Here is a 23518-nt window from a genome sequence, read left to right as displayed (position 1 = left end):
AGTAAGTGGAGCAGGCTGGTCCCTGTGGCAGTGCGACTCAGTGATCCTGCAGTGATAACAACACCAATGCAGCTGGATCTAACAGGAAAACTAGAGGCCAAGCCAGCAAAAAGGGGTCAGGGTTTGGGACAGGCTGCTCACGCAATGGTGCTCTGGCAGCTATAAATTAGGAAAACCTGGTTTCTCTCCCTCAGCCGAGTCCTGTTCAGCTTCACGACAGCATCTTGGCACTTCCTTTCCCATTTCAGCACAGTCCTGGCAGCAATGGGGCCAATAATCACACTGCCTGCTCCAAACCATGCTGACACTGACAGGGGCCACTCAGCACTGCCAGGGTGGGTGATCCCAGCAGGCTGCCCACTTTCCACACCACAAGCACTTCCAGGAACAGCAAGTAACAGGCAGGGAAGGTCATAAACCCTGTCCCATTTGGGGATGCTCCCAGCACCAGCCCATCAGTGGCTTTGCTACCCCCACAGATGGTGGGAGCCATGTGCCAAGTTGATCAGCTCCTGCTCCATGATGCATCTGACCCACAGACCCGCAGGCCATGAGCAGGAGGTGACAGCTGGCCCTGCCACCCTCCTCATCAAAACAATAATAGTAATAATGAATAAAACCAGCAGCTCTCTTGAATCTGCCGTTGGCAGCTCCATGTAAAGGCATTTTCTGCTCACCAGCTGGAAAATCACTGCATATATGCAACAGGCCTGTCTAGGGGATGTGACAGAGACTGGATACATCTCGCCCAGCCTGCTCTGGCACTCACCCACTGCTGCGCCGTGGCTCCCAGCAACGCTTGGGGAAGAAACCTGTGGTTTTGGGAAGCAGGCTGGGTGCCCTGCCCACACCTGCCAGCAGCACAGACCACGTCTCACCTGAACGAGAGGCTGTGGTGCATGAATCCCGTGCTGGCCGCAGGCTGAGCAGGCATGGGCCTATGGGGATCCCCATCATGAGGAAAACAGCCCCAAAAAAATACAGGCTGGTGAGACAGAGGCTCACGAGCTTCGGGCCTGGCAGAAGAAATGGTGAGGGAGCAGCATCTGGGTTGTGAGGGGACCAGGGACCCGCCACAGGGCTCGGGGCTCCTTCCATCCGCATCCCTCTGGTCACCGCAGCACAGCGAGACAAGGAACGGACTAAGAAACGGCAGCAAACTGAAGGAAGCTGAAGGAACCGCGGCGTTTGACTCACTGTGCGCAAATCGGCTCGGGGGAAAATCGAATGTTCCCACCCCCCGTGCCACCGGGGCTTTGCCGGCGGCTCACACCGTGTCACCGGGGCTCCTGCCCTGCCGCTCCCGGCGTACGGTGACAGGCCGCAGGCCACCGGAGCATCACCAACAGTGTTCGCCTCGCCTCGCTGTGGGAACGAAGGGACAGCCAGCCTCTCCCCGTCCCCTCACAGCCAGGGTCCCACTGGGCCGACAGCAGGCGGAGGGGCGAGGGCCCCTCTCTCCGCACCAGGGAGTGTCGGGAGGGGCATGCGGCGGGGTGGCCTCGCCCGTAGCCCTGCCCGCGGCCCTGCCCGGTTCCACCGCCCCCGCCATCGCCCGACCCCGGCGGCAGCCCCGACCCCGCGCCGCTCCGCCGCCCGCCCTCGTGGGGGGCGGCCCCGCCCCGCCGCGCCTGACCCCGCCCCTCCCACCGCCCATTGGCCACGCCGCCCGCCTCTCGCGCCGCATGCAAATGACGAGGGCGCTGCGCCGTCCCCATTGGGTGCAGAGCAGGCCGGGCCCAGCACGAAGACCCGCCCCGCGCGGTGCGGCACCATCGCCCTAGTAACCCGATGCTGAGGCGGGCGCGACCACCCGCTCTGAAAGGGGGAGGCCGCCGCTGCCGCCGTCGGTTCCGTCCTGCCGCCGCGTCCCGCGCCGGTGCAGAATCGCTCCGAGATCGTCTTGCTGCTGACTGTTTCCGCTTTCTGCCGGCGATGGGGCGCGAGAGGTGGGCGGCGGGGCGGCGAGCGGCGGCAGTGCGTCCATCCACCCCCTCGGGCCGGCGCGCGCTTGGTTGGGCCCAAGAAGATGGCGTCGGGGCGCGGTGAGTGAGCGGGGGGGGTGCGGGCGCTGAGGGACGGGGCTGGTTCCAGTCCCGCTCCCACACACCGGGATCCCGGGGGTGCGAGGGCGGCCCTGCTCTGGCTGTACCCGTGTGCATCCCCAGGCGGATGCAGGGCGGGCATGGGCAGCAGCTGTCCCCACCCACGTGTGGCTGTTGCGCGGGTCCGTGGTGCTGACTGTGCGGGGTCCGTGTGGCTGTGTTCCCGCAGGGTGCGTGTCCCCCGGTGTTCCAGCCCCGCGCCCGCCCTAGCTGGCGCCGGGAGGCAGCGGCGAGCCCCGGGAGGCGATGGGCGAGTGGGACCGGGTGTTCCGGCAGCACCTGCCGCTGCCGCCGCACCCGCAGCGGGGCCGGGCCCGGCCCCCGCCCCGCTCCGCCGCCTTCCGCTGCGCCCTCAAGTACCTGCACGGCGCTGCCCTCTCCCAGGTAGGGGCGGTCGGCCCCGCGAGGGGACCCCGGCAATGTCTTGCTGCGCCCGTTGTTTCTGCTGAGCCTCACTTTCATGGGATCATGAAATAGTTTGGGTTGGAAGGGATCTTACAGGTCACCTTCCGTCCTCCTGTCCTGGGCAGGGCCACCTTCCACTAGACCAGGTTGCCCTTTCCAGCCTACTGGCTTTGAACGCTTCCAGGGATGGAGCATGTGCCAGTGTCTCACCACCCTAACAAGGAAGAATTTCTCCATAAGATCAAACCTAAATTGCTCCTTTTTTAGTTTACCCCCCTCTCCTCCTTATTCTGTCACTTTCTGTGTATGTACAAAGTCACCCTTCATCTTTTTTCTAAGTCCCTTTTGGCATTCCTGTCTGGGTGTATGGGCCTGAACTCCCCATTATGGCTTTTAAAGCAAGGTGGTTTTGGGGGGAACTAACTAGAGATCTCCCAGAAGCGCTAAGTTGTTTCAATACCATGCCTTATTACTTGTAAATTTGAATTAGCATTTAATTAATTTTTCATTTAGTTTTTTGTTAGCTTACGTCAGTATATTTAAATTAAATTTTCTGGATAGCACTTTAACATCAATTGCCTCTTTATTCTATGCTTAATGCTCAATTTTCCCACTTTTTCTTTGCTCTGGCTTGGAGGCAGGTTCTGCAGCAATGCATGAAGCTGTCTGTGGCCATGTGCCTGATTTGGGTGTTCCTTAGAAAACGGGAACTATATCTCTTACCAAAGTGTGTCTGAGCCTTAGGGACACAGAGCTGCCTTGTCCCTGAGCATCCCCAAAGCTGGTGCGTTGTGCCTTGCAGGGAGCCGAGTACCAGCTGCGCCTCTCCCTTTTCGATGCCACCTACCACCACTTCTTTGGGAGGACGTGGAGGAGCAGCTGGCGAGCTGCCAGCGCTGCCCCGCCGCGCTCGGCCAGGGCGACGTTCAACGAGGTGGGGGCTGCCAAGGGTCGGGACAACACACAACCAAACCCTTTTCCACCCCTTTTGCCCAGGGTGCGTCCCAGACACTGACCATTCATTGAGCTTTATCTGTGGTTTATTGGGGAAACTGGCGCGCTGGGTTTCCTCTGAGGCTAGTGCCACCGTGGGAGCAGCGATGTGCCACCGAGTGCCACCTGCCGTGTTCGGAGCTGGCAGCAGAGAGCAGTGTTTCCTCACAAGTGGGAAGGAAGGGAAGGAGCAGATGCTCACCCTCCTGCACAGGGCTTCTCTCTCCTGATCTGGGAACTAAACTCTCCCAGAGCCGTGCTTCCATCTGCTGCTGATACCAGCAAAGCAGGGTGTCCCTTAGTGGGGAGATCCCACTGCCCCGTAGCATGACCCATGTTTTCCACTCATATCTCTGTTTCCACCTCCTCAGTGCTGCAGGTGAAGTGAAGCACAGCTGGGCCCTGTGCTATTCCTTCCTTTACATTGACAGCAACATTGAGGGGCGTTGATGTGTGAGTTTCTTTCCCAAGTGTTTCAGTACCATCCCACCCCAGCCTGTTTTGAAGAGGGATGGATTAAAACTAGGGCAGAGAGTACTGCAGAGAGAACTGAATGCTGGGAGGAGCTGCCTTTCCAAATACATTCCCAGCATCTGCAGGCTTCCTGGGTGTTTGCCATGCAGTTGGGAGCAGTTGGCAGGAATTTTGGGGTGTTGGGGGACTGTGTTACAGCCTCACTGTGGTGGCTGAATTGCGTTGCCTGCAGGGTCTGACAGGGGAGGGGTCATCTGCATGCGGGGTAGGATCTTCCAACTGTGGGAAAGTCAGCAGCTCCTTGTTAGGAACAGTTCAGGTGGAGCTGGAATTGGTTTGTGACAGGTGAGGTAAGGAGGAAAGTCACTACTCCTCTCCCTGTGTGTGCTGCGTTCATGCTTGCCAGCCTCACCGGAGCAGGAAGGTGTGAGGACAGGGATCAGAGTCTGCTTGTGTGGTGGGTTTTGTCCTCAGGGTCTGGGGGAGAGGAATGCAGTGACAGAAACTGCTGTGTGCAATCAGGAGGGCCCCTCGAGCTCAGTGGCACAGGGCATTCCCTGTCAGGGCTCCCTGTGCCTTTGCAGGGTGAGCCTTGCTCTGCAGGCACAGCGGTCAGGTCATTAATCCAGCACCTCGCAGTAAAGGCTAATGGAATAACGATTTATGTCCCAGGGTTGATGTGGGAATGTCTCTCTCTGTTATTCCTTCCTGACAGCCTATATTGCAGCAAACATTTTCCCTGAAACACTGAGGTAATGAGTTTTTAATAGAAAGATGAACCTAGCATTAAATTCTGTCCTGGGGAGGTGACCTGTTTTCTTGTCCCCTTCTGCCCTTAGGTCCAGGCTACTCCCATGTCCCTCCCCATTTCAGGAAGGTTTCCAACTCCTTTTTCCTGCTCTAATGCTGTAGGTCTGGGATATGTTGAAGCCCTGTTCATTTAGGGTCTGCAGCCTGTGAGTTGCTCTGAAAAACAAGTGTTGGCAACAAAAAAAAGAGTTAAAAAAGAAAAAGATGATGCTTGAGACTTAAGGGCTGAGATTTCATAGTTGTGTCAGAAGTGATTTGCCATTAGCTCTGTCTGGAAGTTTGAGTGTCCTAGCACAACAGGCATTGTTCTGCCTGCATCTGCCACTGCCAGCTCTGAAACAGCCCATCTCTCTCCTTTCCTGTCCCAGGTCGTTTACTTCCACACCTCCTTGAACCACCCTGGCATCGCTGCTGTCGTGGAAGTGGTAAAGAGAGCTGGGAAAGGGGATGGCAGTTCTCAGCACCTTTCCTGTGGCTTTGGAATCATCCCCCTCTTCCACGGTGGATCAGAGGTGACAGACCCAGCCACTGAGGACAGAGCGTAGGTTCCCCTGCTGCTGTGTGACAGGTCACACTAAGAATTGAGATGGCAATGTGCATGGCTGCTTTGGTGTGAGGGGGAAGAGTGGTCCTGGGGTTGCAGAAACAGAACCAGCATTTGGAAACCTGGAATTCTTCACTCTGGGAAAGCAGTGATGGGTTTGGAAAGAATGCCTGTCCCTTCCCTAAAGGGCTTTTCCAGAGTGGGTTGGGTGGGTTTTGCTGCTGAGCAGGGGCTTTGTGGAAGATGGAGATGTAATGGAAGAAGGAGATGTGCTTCAAGGTGGATTTACTGACTGCTGCATGTGTGCTCTTTGCTTTCAGGCTGAAGCTGTACCATGGGACACCACGTGCCCTACTGCACCCACGCTTCCAGGACCCTGTGGAAAGTAAGCAGCAGCCAGAGGTGGCATCTCAGTCTCTTCTTGGTGGCTTCTCTTACCCAAATGTGTGTTGTATGTATCTGCTTGATGTGAGACATGGTCTGTGCCCTGGTACTGGCTCAGTGGATGTGCCTTACTGCCAGCTGGGAATGGCGTGGCTGGACAAACACAGGTTTTCCTTTGCTCCTAGCATGTGTACTCACAGATAATGATTCATTCAACATTGGGACTGTGAAGCTGTTTTCCCAGTTTTGGTCATTTTGGGATGTTTTCTTTTCTTCAGAGAACAAATACATGACAGTGATGGAGAAGAGCCACCTGCAGTATGGCCTGAAGTCCCACCAACCCCTGGAGGCTATATTTCACCTACTTCCTGAAAACCTGCTGATATCTGGGCTGCAGACTGTTCCTGGCTTGCTGCCGGCACGTGGAGACACAGGTAAGGGCTCTTTCCCTTTCCCTCTGCTTGTGCTGCTCCTGCTTTAAGGCAGTGGGTCCCTGTGAAGCTGTGGGCAGGGCAGGAGGGCATTGGGAAGGGATTTGTGGCAGCACAGTGGTTTCTCTGCAGTGTCTCCCCTTGTCAAGATCATCCCCCCTGTGTGGGGCCACAGCCTTCATGCTCAGAGCTCAGTCTGGAATCTGTCAAAATGGCTCAGTCAGTCCCTGTCCATTAATTGCTTTGCTCCTGGGAAGCTGCTAGGGATAAGTGATGGTTGGTTTAATTACAGTCGTTCAGCAGAATCTTAAAAAGAGCTTTTGCAGCTTGTTTAAACTCCTTGGAGGTGGGTTCAGCATCGCTGGGGCCTGGCAGGTTTGAGGGGATGAGCTCTTGCCCACTCGGCTTTTGTTAATCTCTCCTTATGGCACATTGCCCTTCGAGCTTCTGCAATTAAAGTACGTGAGCTGAAGATTCAGAGAGTAAAAAATTCCTCAGAGTTCTGCAGCTGAATTGTTCTTCAGCTTCCTGCCTGGAAAACCTACTGCTGATGGCTTTGGGGTGTTAACTGTTGGTACTGAAACTGAGCAAGGTCTTGAAAGCAGCTGAGTCCCTGCACATGTTCAGGCTCATACTCAGAAGCTGAGTGGGCAGAGCCACTGCTGGCACTGTAGAGCACCCCAGTACAGCAGTAGTGGCTTTCTGTTTGCTTGGGAAACCTGTGGCCACCACCTTGTCTTTCAGGCGACTGCTTGCAGAAGCCCCGGCTGATGAAGACGGTCACCTGCTACCTGGAGCGGCTTTTCATCCAGTTGTACCCTTCCCTGGAGGAGTTTGAGGAGGAGCTGCTGGATTTACTGAACAGTGATCGCTTACTTCAGGTAAGCAGAGTGCTGTGAGAGTGGTGAAACCCTGGCACAGGTTGCCCAGAGAAACTGGCTGCCCTATCTCTGGAAGTGTCTAAGGCCAGGTTGGACGGGGCTTGGAGCAACTTGCTCTAGTAGAAGGGTCCCACAGTTGGGGGTGGAACAAGATAATGCTTCAGGTCTCTTCCAATCCCAACCATTCTGTGATTCCATCATTCTAGGTACTGCCAATGTGGTTGGGGCAGGGGAAGGCACAGTGTAGAGCAGTAATTCTAGTGTCTGGAATTATGGGTGGGGTGAAGAGTGTCAGGTAAGTGATATTCATGCATTTGTTTCTCTTAGAGTCTCCAATGGTTTTTTTGCTGTGGAAGCCTTTAGCTTATTTCACTACTGGATTAGTATGTGTGTGCTCTGTGTGGGCTTTGTTTTGAACATCCAGACACTCATAAGCAGAATTTGGGTTTGCTTTGCTGTGGATGAAATGCAGAGATAAGATGCAGTGTGTAACAAGTCCATTCCTTTGGTGTGGCAGCCACTGGCCAGGTCCTTTCTTGCCAGATTTGCACCAACTCTGCCATAAAGACAAAAGATTTTAATATCTATCATCTGCTGGGAGAATAGGCCCTGTATTTTGAGTTTCTGAAGGGTTGCCTGAGTGCTGCCCAAGGTGTAAAACATTCCTGTCACAGGCTAACAGTGCGCCAGATGGTGAGGAGGTGGTGGTTCGGGAGCGGCGGCTGCACGTCGGCGTCCACAACGGCCTGCGCTTTGTCCAGGCACCGCAGGTCGCTGTGCTGGTGCCAGTGGCAGAACTGTCACCAGGTCGCTGCCAGGGGGTGCCCAGCTCTGGAGCCAGGTAAGGGGGACCTCTGCTGCTGCTTCCCTCCTGCCTCGGGTGCCTCTCACAGCCACCTTTCCATCCGGCACAGGGGTGCAGGTCAAGCCCTAGTGCTGAGGAGCCGCATCCAGCTGAGTGAAATGGTGCCTCACCCAGCATTCAGGGTCTGCTTCCAGCTGGAATATGTCTTCTGCAGCACGGGGAGAGCTGGTGGCAAGGTAGGGCTGAGTGTGTGTCTCTGTGCTTGTGAAAGAGCAGGGATCCATTCTGGAGGAGTGAGCCCTGCTGAGGAACTCTTTCCTCTGTCCATTTCACCATCCTGCTTCTCCAAGTCACAGTAGCTCCTTGTTGCATGGCTGTGCTGTGTAATGCAGGGCAGTGCAAAGTGTGTGGGTGCCTTCCACAGCACTGCACAAAACAACCTGCATGGCTTGGTGAATTATTTTAATAACACGTGGTTGCATTTCTCCACTGTTTATACGTAGATGGAGGAATGTAGCCTGCAGCATTCCCATAGTGTTCTGACAAGCTAATTTGGAAAATTTCAGCTTTTTTGTAATATCAAAAAGGCTTTTCTTTAGAATTTGGCATTTGTGCTGAGAAGAGGTTAACTCATCCTGCTCCTTTTTTTTTTTTGTTTTTGCCCTGAATTATGAGGTTTTTTGGGTGCTTCAGCCTGATGTTCTCAAACTGTAAAGGCAGGAGAAATCTCTGACTGTGGTCTCTTCAGTCAATATGCTCTCACCTACTTACTGATCGTTTACTCATACCTTAGTTTAACCTTTCTGCAGGTTAAACCCAGCTCAATGAGTTCTGTGTATCCCCTCCAGACACCTTGTGTTGTTGGAGCCATCAGCTCCTGGCTGGCTGAATCGATTGCCAAGTGTTTGTTAGGAGGTTTTAATCGTCCTGCTAAGATGTTCATTGAAAATGTGGCAAATGCCTCTTGTTAAGCTGTCCAGAGCCAAAGTAGGGGAAATGGGCATTTGTATAGCAGGATGCCTGTGCCAGGCCAGAGGGATTTGTACTGAGAAGGGAAACACTGAGCTGTGCTGTTGGAAGTTGTTGTTGGGTCCGACTCTGTTGAAAAGCTGAAGCCCAAGGTCCCACGGAGATTTGGGGTTCCAGAGGCAGATCTGTTGGCTCTGTGGGGAGTGCTGTCTGGGGCAGCAGTGGAGCCAGTCCCTGTGGTGCAGCCCTGGGGCAGAGTGGTTAATCCCAAAGCTGCTTGCAAAGCTGATCACCTTGTCCTTGTCCTCAGTGCCATAATTAGCTGTGAGGGGGAGGGTGGGTGCTGGCAGAGCCCTCTCTTGTATCTGTTCCCCTCCTTCGGTTTGAGGGAGGCTGTGGATGTGCTGGGTAAGTGGAAACCTTTCCCCTCTGCCAGGGATGGGGGTCCAACATGTATCCCTTTGTGCAGCTTGAGGGAGGGGTTACAGAGGCATAAGGTCCTGGAAAATGAAATGTCTCCAGAACGGGATGAAGAGCACTGGCTTCTGTGGTGCCAGAGCCAGGTGTGAGGAGGTGCAGTGGGGGATGAGAGGCACTGCGTGTCTGGCAGCACCCATTTCTGGGTCCTGGCAGTGTGGTGGGGCTGCTGGCAATGAGGTGGGGCTGCCTGGTGCTCACTGTGCTCCCCCACCCCCAGGCCCTGTCCGGCAGTACTCGCAGCGAGGCGGCCGACATGCGCTCGGTGCGCTGGGCTGTCTGGAGCCCCGTCCCGTAGCTGCTTGAGGGAGGGGTTACAGAGGCATAAGGTCCTGGAAAATGAAATGTCTCCAGAACGGGATGAAGAGCACTGGCTTCTGTGGTGCCAGAGCCAGGTGTGAGGAGGTGCAGTGGGGGATGAGAGGCACTGCGTGTCTGGCAGCACCCATTTCTGGGTCCTGGCAGTGTGGTGGGGCTGCTGGCAATGAGGTGGGGCTGCCTGGTGCTCACTGTGCTCCCCCACCCCCAGGCCCTGTCCGGCAGTACTCGCAGCGAGGCGGCCGACATGCGCTCGGTGCGCTGGGCTGTCTGGAGCCCCGTCCCGGGCGCTGGTGACACGGATGTGATCCTGCCCCTGCGTGGCGGTGCCCACCGTGGCCCCTGCCAAGCCCTGGTCTACCAGACCCCACCGAGCTCCCGGCAGGTAAGGGTGTGCTGGCCCCTGGCAGCTTTGCTCCGGTGTCAAGGCGAGGGAGCCGCTGTCGGAGGCACGAGGAAGGCTGCGTGTAACACGCTGTCTGAAAGCATTTTTGTTGCCAACTTCAGGGGAAGCACGTGGAGTCTGGGACTGTCCAATTCCATGTTTCCACTGATTCGGAAGAACATCTTGTAACTGCTGCAGAGATCCTATGTAAAGACAGGGACGAGTCGAAGAAGCCTCCTACGCCATCGCTGAGTGAGTGTTTTCCAGATCGCTGACATTTAAAATATAGAGTGTGGCACTGGTGTCTGCTCGGGAGAGAAAACAAGACTTCAGTGAGTTTCAGCAAGCTAGTTATGAATTACTGGAGTGAAGCAAGATTTTGTCAAGTAGAATTCAGCTCTTACTTTTTGACTTGCAAAATTCCCATGTGATAGTATTGCTGAGCCATGTGCAAAATCCCCAGGGACTGCCAGCACTGCCCCAGCCTGCTCCCATTCTGGGTCACTGAGTGCAGTGGCAACACCAGCAGCACGTTCTCACTGCAGGTGTTGCTGCTTCTCTCTCTGGACTCAGTCTCTCCAGACATGGGGACAAGAGAGATGTCAGTCACAGGCTGGGGAAAAGTAATTTGATTGTGCCACCACTGAGGGAGAGTGACAGCAGCCTGGGTTGGGTTGATGTGTGGTGGATGTGTTGGTGCCTGGCTGGGGAAGAGCAGGCAGCATCTGTGCATGTGCACAGGTGCATCTATCTGTAGTTTGCAGGGCTGTGTGTTTGGGGTTCCAGCACCCTTCTGCTCTATTGGAGATGAAAGGAAAAATGCTGTGGGCTTGAGTTTGGGCATGACGTTATGTCCATGCGCTGTGCTCCTAAAAATTCTCTTTGGCTTGTTTCTTTCTCATCCCCCTTTTGTGATTGGTAGGAAGCAAACTCCCCTTTCTTTGCAGTGCTGCTCCTGCTGGGGTCCCAGCTGTGTCTCGGGGTGATGCTTCAGACACCAGGCAGTGTTTCAGTGTGTGTCATATCTCCCCAGCTCTCTGATGAGCCATTTAATGTCAGTCCATGGGTCAGGCAATGCCCATTATGGTGGGTTGCTGTTCCATGCTGGTTCCAGTGCTATGGAACCACGAGATGGCAGTGGCACCTTGGCTTTGCTGTGACAAATCCTGTGTTTCTGCTGGTGAGGAGCCAGGATTGCTGCTGGGAGGGGCTTTGGTGAGGAAAGCTTTAGTGGCAAATGAAGTGGTCTCCTGATGTCAGGGTATGTGGGGTTCATCTCCCTGCAGCACAGGCTGCATCGTGACTGGTACCTTCCTGGTGCTGCTTGAAAAGTTTTTCCTGGTGCCTTTCAGCTGTAGGTGGCTGTGATGCTGGTGGAGTTGTGGTGTGCTGAGGAGAGAGGGGAGCAAGTGCTGACACTGAGCTTCCAACCTGGTGGTGGTCTGTAGTGCTCTGGCTTGGGGGAGTGTGCTGGGCTGTGGGCTATGTCCCTGGTGAGGGGAGATCCCCGTCAAGGTGATTTTCAGGACAAACACCCTGGCATTTCCCAGCTCCAGGGGGCTTATGGCATCAGGGAGGGCTTGCAAGTGCAGCGGTGGTCCCAGAGCTGTGCCTCTCTAGCCTGTGTTCCAAGGTGCTGAAGAGACTATTGGGTTAACTTTTTGTAGAGCTCTGTTGAGAAACGTGCTGCTGCCTGGCCCAGGGGAGGCCAAGAGCTTCATCTGTCAGGTCAGATGCTAGTGTTGCTGCTGTATCTGTCCATCCTCTTCTTAATGCCAGCCAAAGCCATCCTAACTGGAAGGAAACAATATTTTAGGCATGAGGGAAACGGGGTGGTTTCCTTTACACAGCAGCCAGCATGGAATAGCTGGGATATATATGGTGGGGGAAAGCAAATTAAGGTCTAAGCATCACGTGGATGCAGAGATGGAACATCTGTGCCCCTGCTCTGCTGTGAAGGACCTGCGGCTCCACGGCTCAGCGAGCTCAGCTCTGCCGGCTCGAGAGAGCAGCCGAATATAAACACGATAAAGCTCCCACTGTTTTGGGGCACAAGTGCTCGAGCAGTTGAAGAGAGTGACAAAAAATAACAGAGAAGAGATGAAAACCTTAAGTATCCTAAAACTTTCACGTCTCATTAAGCATCCCACTTAGGCAGCCCCGCGTGGCTGTGAGGCACCGCGGCGCTGTCAGGGGATGGGGGAGCTGTTGTTTGTGGCAGAGTTAGTTTGATTCACGGCAAAATAACGGATGGAGCTGGAGATGTGCTGTGTTAACCCCCAAGCAGCAGTCTTATTGGGAAATAAGTCAAAAGAAGTGTTTGGGTGATGATAAACTGCTTCACTGCGCTGCCTTCGCCCCTAAAATTGAAAAGGGCTGATGGCAGGACAGGGCAGTTTGGTGGCAGGGGTGTAGCTGCAGTTATGGGGCCTGGGGGTTTTGGGTTCTCTACAGCATCTCTCCTGTCCCTCTCCACAGAAGTGCCAGCCCCAAGGCGAGTGCCAGTCTCCCCACGGGGACCAGGGGTAAGTGCCACATGCACCAGTGGATGTGGGTGGTGGGCAGCAGCATTCCCCAGGGGATGGCTCACATGCAGGATGTGGTTCTGGACCCTTTCCCTGCCTGTTTTCCTGTCTGCTGCAGCCAAGAGGCACCAAGTGTCCTCAGCTCCACCTCCTCCAGGCAGCAAACCACCTCCTGCCTGTGATGTGCTGGGAGAGATTCCCTGTGCTCTTTTCATACCGCAGGAGTGAGGGCAGCTCTGGTTTTTGACAGCCCAGATTTGCTGGGTGCTGTTGTCCCCGGTATGTGCTGACAGAGACACACGGCTTGTTCGTGCAGAGCTCCCAGGATTTAAGGAGAGCTGTGAATACTGAGAGCCCTTTTTATGCTGTTTTATATCTTGATGCAGGAATCAATGCACGCAAATATTTTTGATTAAATGAAATGCCTCATAAGGCCGCATTAAGCAGTTTGATCTTCCTGCTGCATATGCTCATCCCTCTTCTTACCAGGAAGCGAGCAGTGTGGAAATGGCAGCGGAGGTGCAAACCCTTGTGTGGCCAAGTTGTAACACTTCTTGGTGGAATGACAACACTGGGGCACGTGGTGGCTGAGCTTTTTTAGCACGGAGGGGCTGCTGGCTCAGCCTGCCACAAGGGCTGCCTCAGGGGGCTACCCTGGGGCTGTGGCTGCTCACGCTTGCTGCTCTCTCACCAGCTGTCAGTGTCCCAGCTCGTGGCCTCGCCACAGAGCACAGGCCAAACCCTGCAGCAGGAAGGGGGCATCACCCACCTGGAGGCCGACCTGGGCTCGCCGGACGCAGAGCACTGTGCCAGTGACCAGCTGCAGGCACTGCCCTTCACCCCGCTGCAGCTGCCCATGGCTGCTGTGGGGCTGCAGGCATGCAGGTGATGCTCAGCTGCCCCTCCCCAGGCTCCTGTGGCCCCATCACCTGGCCTGCCAGGGTCCCCCATTTGTGGAGCTCACCCCTCTTTCTCCGTCAGTTCCCACGTGTCCGTGTCTCGTGCCGCGCTGGCACGCCTGCACGCTGCCGGCTTTCCAGACATCCTGGACCTCAACCAGGAGCCAGTGGAAATCTCGGAGCCAGTGGAGCTGGGCAGTTTCAACCTGCGGCTGGAGGAAGCTGACCCTCTGCAAGGCAATGAAATAGTCCTGCAGTTCCTGGCTTTTGGCAGGTGGGATGGCAGCTCATGCTCTTGTGTGGGCAGATCCCAAAGGCCTTCTGGACAGAGTCCTTTCCAAATTCCCCTAACCCTCTTCCCTGCTTGGGCAGGAGATGTACTTGCAGAGGTACCTCTTCTTTTAGCACTTGCTTTTGTCTTCCCTGGGCACTTTTAAGTCATAATCCAGTTTTTTTAAATTGTATCCATGAGCCACAAGGTGATGTCAGAGCTCATTAATGCAGGGTTTCTCCAGAAATGCAAATGGAGTTGGGAAAATTGGCACCCAAGGGGTGGCTTTGGCTGGATAAGGCCCCACTTCTGTTTTTTCCATGGCTGGCAGTGTGCTGTGGGAAGGTAACACGCTGTCTTTGCTGGGCGCCTCCATCACAGCATATGGCAGGAGACAGCTGGAATTACAAAGCTTTTTGGGAAGTTAAGGCAAACCGTATGGCCGCTGTCTTCAGAAAAGTCCAAATACTTGTGGTGCTGCCAATCTTCTCTTGTTCTTCTGCCTCTTGGCATGTGCCAAATGCACGAGTAGCTCGTGACAGAGTGGCAGCGCCGTGCCACAAGTAACCCAAACCCTTCTCTCTCCTCAAGAGATGCCCAGGACAGCGTGGAGGGGCTGTGGCCAAGGACTGTCTTCCTCACCTTCCAGTTCTACCGTTTCCCACCGGTCACCACGCCCCGGCTGCAGCTGGTCAGCATGGATGGGGGGCTGGCAACCGGGCTGGCTGTGCCTGCACAGCTCCTTGTCCGTGTCAACGAGGATGGGACCCTAACCAGTAAGCTCTGGTTTTAGCATCCATGTGTGGCTGCTGATCTTCTGTTGGGTGGATGAGGGCTCGCCTCTGGCCCAAGGGATGGGCTGGTGTTAATAGCAAGCCTCTGCTGGTTTGCACATCATGAAAAACATTCAAAACATCTAGTGTTTGAAGTAGTACAGAGTGTCAGTTGTGTGAGGTGCACATTGAGGCTTCCCAGCAAGCCAAGTGCCATGTCTGTGATAGTGTGGTGTCTTGCAGGACCACCGGGCTTGCAGCTGAAATACATGGTGGATCCAGCTTTCCTGAGGCCCGGGGAGCAGAGCTGGTTCCTGCGGTACCTGGCTGAGCACAGCCTCCAGATTGACGTCTGGGATGGAGACTCCCTGCTCCATTTTGGGTCTGCTGCCATTAAACTGGAGGTATTGGTTAGATGGAAGGTCTTTTCCTGTGGCTGGTAATGCTGAAGGGCCCCCTGCCTGTGTGGAGTGCTAGGGAAGAGCCCAGCTCTCCCTTTGGTCCCGTGTTGAGGTGCTGTTGCATTGTCCTTGTGTCTTCAGTAATGGAGATGCTGTCAGCCCCTCTGTGTAACCGAATCTGGTGTCAGCTTGACAAGCTCCTAATCACAGGATTTGTTATCTTTTCCTCCAAAGTGATGACAAAGCATTAACTTTCTTTGCCCTTTCCTGTAACTCTGGCAGTAAAGTGCCACCACTGAGAGAGTGTGACAGCAGCCTGCGTTGGGTTGTATTCTGCCACTAAGCCCTGCAGGGGCAGAACATCCACTGCCATTCATACCCAGATGTTGCAATACAACATGAAATGAATGACACTCACACGCTGAGATGTCCAAGGCAAAAAAGGCACGTTTATTTCTGGACCTCGATATTTATAGAATTCCAAAAGTGACCACTGATTGGAGGATGAAATTGCCACCTCTCCGACCACACTGGTCAAACCAACAGTCCATCAGTTCTCTCCTCCTCCAGAAAGGAATGCAAAACAATCATTATTTACATGAAAAGTGAGAACCTCCATTACAAAAATGCAAACATCAGAAGGCTTAGAAGAACTTTAGAAGAACAGGGAGACACCCAGACCCCTTGACCCCTCTGGACCAGACTCCCCCGTAACTTGTTGCATCTTGTCTGTCCTTGTGCCCAGCCCCTGCTGCGCCAGGGCCAGACGTCTGTCAGGACCTACCACGAGCTGGAGGTGGCCACGGCTGAGTACGAGCCGGACGGGACGGTGCTGGGCCGGGAGGCTCTGCGGCACGGCGCCCTGCGGCCCCTCGGCGTCCGTGTGGCTGTGAGGGGCCGCCTCCACCTCTGCCTGGCCAATGTTGGTGAGAACCCACTGCTCATGTGGCCCAAAGGCTGGGGTGGGGCACACGGCATGTGCGGGGCTGTACCCCAGTGAGACCCAGGGACATCATCTTTCCCAGAACCTGCTGGCTGCTTTTATTTTATGTATTTAATTCTGTGTCCTATAAATGTGCAGTGACTCCAGGTTTTAAAATCTTATCTTCAGAGGAGAGATTAGCTCCATATAAGATATCTTAAATCGTCATTTTCATACTTTGCCTGCAAAGGGCCGATAAGCTCCTGGGAAGGAGAATCTGAGATCCACAACCCAGGGAGTGGTTTAACTCACACCCTGACAAAGAGCTGCTGTGCCAGGACAGCAGCCACCCTTTGATTGGTGTTTTTCCCATCCTCTTTTAAAAAAAAAAATTCAAAATATGTTAGAAACAGGATGGCAAAGCTTGGTTCCCTTTCCTGAAGGATGGGGGTGGGATGTGTAGGCTGGGCAAATACCTGGTGGGCTTAGAGCCTTGTGTGGCACCACTTGGCACAGCCTTTGTGGGAGTGGGGAGATGCAGCAGCATGTGGCCATGCAGGAGGAGGCAGAACTCGGAAATGAAAGCAAGAGCTGGTGAGGGGCTCAGGATGGTGTGTGCTCTCAGTGCTGCTCCATCCCTGAGCAGGTGACTGTGTGAGAGAACAGGCTCTGGGGAGCATGTGGGGCTCTTAGGGCATCACTGGTTTCCAGATATTCTCTCCTGCTTGTGTAAATTGGCTGAGCTGAGCTGCAGGGAGGTAAAAATTGGCAGTAGATTTTATAACAATGGAAATGGATGATTTTCACTCACTGCTGTCTCTGCTTGTGGCAGGTCACCCATGCGAGGAGACTCCAGGGCAGCTGCCGTCCCATTCCTGCATTGTCACTGAAGCAGACAGCACTGTCACCACCCCAGGTGGCAGGGGGTACTCTCTGAACACTCCTGGTGGTGAGTCCTGCTGGGACCTGGCCTGTCCCCCTGTGTGTTGAGGTGGGCAGGCTCTCTGCTGCTGCAGTGCCAGCTGTGGGTGAGCTGCCCCTCTGGTGCTTCTCTTTCCAGCCCTGCAGTATTGTAGGGCTCTTGGGGTCTGCAGTATCTGAGGGGCGTTTCCTTGGTGCCATGGTGGTCTCTCCCCACAGGCAGGAGGATGGTGTGGGCACGGAGGCTGGTGGATGTGGACAATGAGCTGGAGGCCGCGCTGCGCAGTCGCCGGCCAGAAGTGAGCCCGGCCCCCTGGTCACCCTCAGTGAGGCCATGTCCACCTGCAGCACGTGGTGCTGGTGTGGCTGCACGAGGATGCTGGTGGCAGCAGGGCATGGGGCCAGACCCCTGCTGTGTCTCTGTGCTTTATGGTTCCTTCTCTCTGGGCAGGGCTGGCCAAAGCAGCGTACCTGGGACCTGCAGGTCATCGACTCCTACCGGGATCACATCAAGGGAGAGAGCATCTACCAGATGCTCAGCCAGGCCATCACAGCCACCCGCACTGTCCACGCTGTGCTGGGGACAGCTGAGTTCTTTGAGTTCGCCCTGAAGAACCCGTACAGCGTCCAGCACACTGTGACCATCGAGGTCGACCACCCTGAGCTCAGGTGGGGGCTCCCCTGTGTGCATGGGGAGATGCCAGGGTGGTACCAGCTCCCTCCCAGTCCTCACCAGCACCTCTGCTGCTCACTGCCCCAGTGTCATCCTGGACCCGAGGGAGTGGCGCCACTTCAAGGAGCTGACCAAGAGTGTTACACCGGTGGAAGAGGATATGTTCCATCTCCGTGAGGACCTCAAGCCTCAGGTCTACCTGCGCCCCAGTGAGACTGTCCACATCCCCTTCAAATACCAGACCTTCTCTGCAGACCCTGCCGTGGTTGCAGCACAGGTAGGCACAGGCCCCTGTTTTGAGCTGTTCCTGGTAAGAAGTGTTCCCCTTGGCTGTGGTTACTACTGCAGAGCAGCCATGGGGAGCAGCAGCAGCCACAGTGATGCTGCACCCTGAGGGAACTCACTTTTTCACCGCACAGGGGCCGGCTGGACTGGGCACTGGTGCCAATGAGAACACTCACTCCTTTGGGAAGAGTGGGGCCAAGCAGACAAAGCTCATCCAGGTTAGGGAGCCATGTGAAACACTGCTTGTGGGGCTGCATGGGAGGAGCAGAATCACTGGAAAATTCCAGCCCTCTCCTGCTGGCCCCCGGGACAGGTCTCCTTCCAGGTGAGCAGGGGGAAGCCCATTGCACTCCTGCGGGTGAAGGTGGAGCCACAGCCCCATGTGGTGGACCAGACCTTTCGCTTCTACCACCCAGAGCTCACCTTCCTGAAGAAAACCATTCGGCTGCCTCCCTGGCACACCCTCCCTGGTGAGTCTGTGGCATGCCTTGGGCTCTTCCCTGTTAGTTATCATGCATAGTTCATGGAGCCTTTCTGGGGCAGAGCAGCATGCAGAGAGCACATTGCTGCTTCCTCATGCCTTCATGGCCCTTGGGCTCCTTGCTTGCTCTTCATCCATCTTTCTCTGTTAACTTCAGCCTGAATTCCCTACAGCCTCACATCTGCGTGGTTTGCTGGTAGTCAGGCTTGAGGGGTTCTGTGTGCAGCTGCCTGGAGCCCAGGGGAGAGGCCCAGGTAGAGGAAAAGCTGAAGGTGATTTCCTTGGTCCCTTGTTCACAGGCACGCCAGTGGGGGTGCCGGGAGGGCAGCCTGAGATGTTTGTTCGCTGCAGTGACCCCGACATCATTTGTGAAACCAAATCCTTGGTATGCTACACTTGGGCATCGCTTCTCCTCGCGTCCTTCTCCTGCAGATTGTTTGGGTTGGCAGAGAGCTGCCGATGTGGGTGCAACCACAGAGCATCCCAGCATGGCAATGACACAGTGGCAGCAATGAAGCTGGAATTGCTTTTTATTCCCAATTAAAAGGAGCTGTGTTGTTTTGGCGGGGGAGGCTGAGCATTGCCCCTTATCGCATCATGCAGCAGCCTGTACTTGCTTGTTCTTTTGAGCAAGTACCAGATGATTCAGATGCTGGGGAAAAGCAGCCTTTTGTTGGGCTTTCTGCTGCTTGGGGTATCCGCAGCCATTGGCAGTGGGTGGGGGGATGGTGTGTCCTTGGGGTGCACAGCAAAGCCTGTCCCTGCTGAAGGATGCTAGAGTAGAGGGGCAGCTCCATGCCCAGCCCTGCACCATCCCGCTCCCTCCTGAAGCAGGAGGCTCTCCTGGGCTGACTCCACAGCAGGAAGAGGTGGAAGGGAAAAATAAACTTGGGCAAGTCCATGCAAATGGCAACGAGGGATAGTTGCTAATTGCTGTTGTGGAAATGCGTTAGTATGGTAATTGGATTAGGGCTTGTTAGAAAACTTGTGGAAAATTTGCCAAAATTTGATTACAGATACAGACCTGGAATGCAATAGTCATTTGTATCCTCTTTTGTAATTAAAAATACTGGGAGAGCTGAGCCAAGCTGTATAATAACTTAATAATGTAGTTTAACGAGGCACCAAAAGCATCTGCTTTCGTAAGGGAGTTGGTGGTAGCTCCCCCATTAATGGGAAGACACCCCTGGGGGCCTCATTAGCTGGTCAACTGCTGGGACAATGCTCTGTTGTCTATGCAGGGGCCTGGCGAGCCACAGGACATCTTTCTCAAAGTAGCCGGAGGACCAAGCCCGCAGATCAAAAAATTCTTTGTTGCTATTTATACGTAAGTAGCAGGACCCCAAAAGGGTGGGGACCATTGACTCCCATGGTGTGTGGCAAGCCCTGTCCGTCTGTCCGTGCACAGGGACGCCTGGCTGGCAGCACCTGTCCAGATCTGGCAGTTCTACCTGCACTCTCTGCAGCGCCTGGACGTCGCCTGCACGGCCGGGCAGCTCACGCGCCTCTCCCTGCTGCTGCGCGGCACCGCGGCCCCGCGGAGGGTGCGCGCCTTCACCTCCCACCCCCAGGAGCTGGAGGTAACCCCCGTGGTGGGCTGGGGGCTGGCTGGCCTGGGTCAGCCCAAAGAAACCTCCTCCGGAAAGCAAAAGGCAACCCACACGGAACTGTGAACAACTGAGAGCCGTAAAGCGTTTGTGATAATTATCTTTTGATTAGAGTTGTCATGTGTAGGATCATTGGCGCGAAACCCCGGAGGGCAAATTATCTGCGTTAATGAGACTGTCTGAAGACTCTCAATTTCTTTAGAATTCGTTCGTCCGTAATTGGAAATGTGAATAATAAAAGGCAGAAAAACTCCATTGCTGTCCTGTAAAGGAAAGGCAAAGGCTCCTCAGGCAAAGCCTGTGTGGTGCAACCCTTGGGCAGGGGAGGCCCTGGGTGTTCCCGAGTGGCTCTTGTCCTTCCTGACATGAATTAGTCCCAGAGTATTCCTGGGGGTGGGAGGTATGGGATTCAATAGCGATGGAGTAGGGGTACAGGTTTTTAAGAGCAGTTGGGTCTAATTGATGCTCCAAGCTGGACTTTTCAGGGCTGTGATCAGCTGTTGTAGGTGTCTGTACCTCCAGGTGTTGTTCCACAGGTGGATCCCAGCGGTGCCTTCCTCCTCCCTGCCAATGGCATTCAGGACCTGTACATCGGTGTGAGGCCACGGCGGGCTGGCAGCAAGTTCATCTACCTCAACCTGGTGGATGTGGAGTCCCACCAGCTGGTGTCCTCCTGGCTGCTCTGCCTGTCCTGCAGACAGCCTCTCATCTCCAAGGTACGGCAGCTCTCGCCACTGTGAAATGTGGCGATGGTGCCGGATCAGTGGTTGCAGTTCAGCCCATAACCTGGGGCTGTCTCCTGCTTCTTCTTCTCTTTCCATCTGTGTTTTTTTTGGCGCTTGCCATCATAAACACACATTTAGCCCTTGGGGTACTTGAATAATCTCACTGAAGCCCCTGGTAGAATGTCTTTTAGGCTGTTTTGGAGGCAGCCCCACGCTGAGGAGCGGCAGCTCGGAAGTATTCCCAGTTGTGAAATTAGAGCTGCAGCATGCTGCTTTCGATTAGCGCTGTGCTGGCAGAGGCCTTGCCTCAAAGACAGAAAATTAGATTTCCTGGCTAATGTGTTTCTTCTAAAAATGTTTTCCTGAACCTCTTGTTTTTGGGAAAGGTTCAGATTGGCATTTACACCAATGTCCCATTGTCCTGCCACATGCTGCTTGTGCTGTGAGGTGTTAAGAGAATCAGAGTGGTTGGGGCTGGAAGGGGCTGTTCAGGGTCATCAAGTTCATCTAGTTATCTGAGCACCCCAGCTCTTCCTGGGAATGAGGAGGAGCTGGCTTGTCTCTGCTGCTCTCCCAGCCCTTTGTCCTTCACACTCGTAATTAATTGTTGCTTCCTTTGATCAAAGGTGGGTTCTTTCCACTGGCTGGCAGAGCAGATGTAAGGTGTGGGATGGGAGGGCAGTGTGTGGGAGGCAATTCTCTGTGGTGGGTTTTGGGGAGTGCCCGTTGTTGCTGCTGCCCACCCTGCCATCTGGACCCCTGCTTGCCCCACAGGCCTTTGAGATCTCTCTGCCTGCGGGAGGTGGGAAAGGCTGCAACAAGCGCATCACCTACACCAACCCCTACCCCTCACCCCGCCTCTACTTCTTGTGCACCAACCGCCCTGACCTGCTGCAATTCAAGGAGGACTCCTTCGAGGTATGTCCTGCTGCCGCACTCCCCCCTTGCCAGGCCCCTCATCTGACCAGACCAGGTGATGCTGGGTGGGTGCTGGCCGTGAGGGCCACCCTGGCTGCGGGAAGGTGGGTGCATGAAGGGGCCTGGCCAGGTCCTGCTGCCTCCTCCAGCCCTCTCTCCCGCAGGTGGCCGGAGGGGAGGTGTACACCATCGGCCTGCGCTTCGCCCCGAGCCAGACTGTGGGGGAGGAGGAGATCCTGATTCACATCAATGACCACGAGGACAAGAACGAGGAGACCTTCTGTGTGAAGGTCCTGTACCAGTGAGGCCTCCTGCCTGTCACTGCAAAGCTGCAGGTTCCTGTGCCAGCCCACAGCACCTTGGGGGTGTCTGTGTCTGTCTGAGGGTGCTCATGGCCCCCAGCCCCTTGTTGTCACCTTGCCAGGCTGGGGGGTGTCTCTGTCAGTGGGATCCCTGGGCATTGCCATGAGTGCTGGTAGTGCCATGCAGCTCCCTCTGCACAAATCGAGACGAGTGGATGTGTTTGTTACGGCACTTTGTGACTGCAGGATCTGTATTTTTGTTAAGCATGATGATATTTTAGGCACTTTTAATCTTTTTTTAACTTAAAAAGTTTGCAGATTTGATTCTGCGGAATATTTTTAAAATGTTTTATATTCAACGGTGAGTTTTGTACACGCTAAGACAGTTTTACGGATTTTTTTGATACTTTTTACTCATCCTTGATCCATAAAAATTGCTGTGCACAACTGTCACAGTGTGGCAGCATTTTCTTCCTGAGGAGGTGGAAATCCTCAGCATCTCTGTCCTGTGGAGATGAGTCCTGGAGGTCCCCTGCATCACCCCCATCCCCTGGAGCATCCTGGGGGTCAGGGCAGGGACCATAAACAGCACTGGGAGGGTAGGGCAGCCCACCAGCTCTGGGAATGCTGCCTCCCTCTCCACAGGCCCGAGGCTGGTGAATTAGTGGCCCCGATAAAGTCGGGTGCCGAGTTCCTCTGCCTCCCTCGCACTGATGGGAAATGACAGCTCATATTTTAGAAATGATTATACTGTCTGCAGCACAGAGAGGCCCCGAAGTTGGGTTATTAAAGTAGATTAGCTGAATAATTTTTATTACATTTTCACACAACGATATTTCTTGAGGCTTATGAATGAGCTGGTGCTGTACCTGCAGCACAGGCAGCTCGAGTGGTGAATGATGTGCCAGCATTCAGGGCATGCCAGCACAGGGACTTGAGCTGAGCTGGTGCTTGAATGGTGCTGCCTGCTCCCCTGCAGCACATGTCTGTGACCCAAAATCTACAGAGCTGTCATTAAGAAAAGCTGATAAAACTTTTCCCGTAGGAAATGCAAATGCTTTGTGTCCCAGCTGCTTGGCATTATGGCCATGGCCCTTGGAATTGCTGCTGCTGCTGCTTCTCAAACTCAAGACAAGTGTGGGGGCAGCTTCCTGGGTTCCCACTTCTTAATGAAGTCATCCCTGCTAATGACAATGAACTCGAGCACCCGTGCCTGGCATGCAGCTTGGTGTGCTCTTCCCATTTGCATTCATGTCAGGAGGGAAACTGGATTCCAGTAATGACAAAATTAATTTGCCCTAAAAATCTCGGTTTGTGTCTCATCACTGAGGTGTGCAGGGAGGGGAAGGATTGAAAAGCCCTTTCCATGGGTTGAGTAATTCTCAGGGGTGTTGTACCTCTTGGAGCAGATGCAGATGAGACCTTTTGGGGACTGGAGTGTCCCTGCCTTGGCAAAGGCATTGCTGGAATGGCAACAGAGGAGTAAGGAGAACAGGGAGACCTGGCCCCAGCACCCAGGCTAGGGAGGGGCAACTAAAAAATGGCAACTAATAATGAGAAAATAAGGTAAAAAAAAAAAAGAAAAACCAGCATAGGAGTTGGGGGCAAAGCTCCTGCAGCAGCTGAGGGCCCTTGGGAAACTGGCTCTCAGGATGGCCAAGCCTCAGCAGGGTTTGCCGCCAGCCCCAACTTTTAAACCCAGCTTGTTTTCCCCATTATGAGGAGGAAATTGCGACTGCCTGAGAACCCTCTAATTAAACAAAGCCTCGCCATAATATTTGCTGGGAGCTCGCCAGCCCTGTAATATGACATTACCGGGCATCTTTATTAGCTG

The 23518-nt window shown here is 54.6% G+C and overlaps 1 protein-coding gene across 1 annotated transcript; it reads left to right on the top strand.

Moving 5' to 3' along the window:
* The first annotated feature begins 2085 nt into the window (after window positions 1–2085).
* Window positions 2086–22673, top strand: NPHP4 (nephrocystin 4). The gene is made up of 28 exons (XM_041476712.1): window positions 2086–2489; window positions 3313–3444; window positions 5156–5328; window positions 5652–5716; window positions 5994–6149; window positions 6891–7027; window positions 7702–7868; window positions 7942–8068; window positions 9808–9981; window positions 10104–10233; window positions 12460–12506; window positions 13201–13391; window positions 13488–13679; window positions 14268–14452; window positions 14693–14853; window positions 15596–15776; window positions 16605–16721; window positions 16913–16992; window positions 17145–17362; window positions 17454–17643; window positions 17786–17869; window positions 17965–18121; window positions 18432–18517; window positions 19374–19459; window positions 19541–19712; window positions 20276–20455; window positions 21239–21382; window positions 21547–22673. The coding sequence occupies exons 1-28, from the start codon at window positions 2352–2354 to the stop codon at window positions 21685–21687; spliced, it is 4011 nt and encodes a 1336-aa protein (XP_041332646.1). The 5' UTR covers window positions 2086–2351; the 3' UTR covers window positions 21688–22673.
* The last annotated feature ends 845 nt before the right edge of the window (window positions 22674–23518 follow it).

Source organism: Pyrgilauda ruficollis, unplaced genomic scaffold (genome assembly GCF_017590135.1).
Source record: "Pyrgilauda ruficollis isolate IOZ18807 unplaced genomic scaffold, ASM1759013v1 scaffold39, whole genome shotgun sequence".
Taxonomy (NCBI): Eukaryota; Metazoa; Chordata; class Aves; order Passeriformes; family Passeridae; genus Pyrgilauda; species Pyrgilauda ruficollis.
This window is presented reverse-complemented; position numbering and strand designations above follow the sequence as displayed.

Bases quoted from the DNA above. Each gene is read 5' to 3' on its own strand.
- NPHP4 (XM_041476712.1), top strand. From the start codon at position 2,352: ATGGGCGAGTGGGACCGGGTGTTCCGGCAGCACCTGCCGCTGCCGCCG. The intron at 12,507-13,200 runs GTAAGTGCCACA...CTCTCTCACCAG, and splicing joins TCTCCCCACGGGGACCAGGG to CTGTCAGTGTCCCAGCTCGT. The intron at 15,777-16,604 runs GTGAGAACCCAC...TGCTTGTGGCAG, and splicing joins CCTCTGCCTGGCCAATGTTG to GTCACCCATGCGAGGAGACT.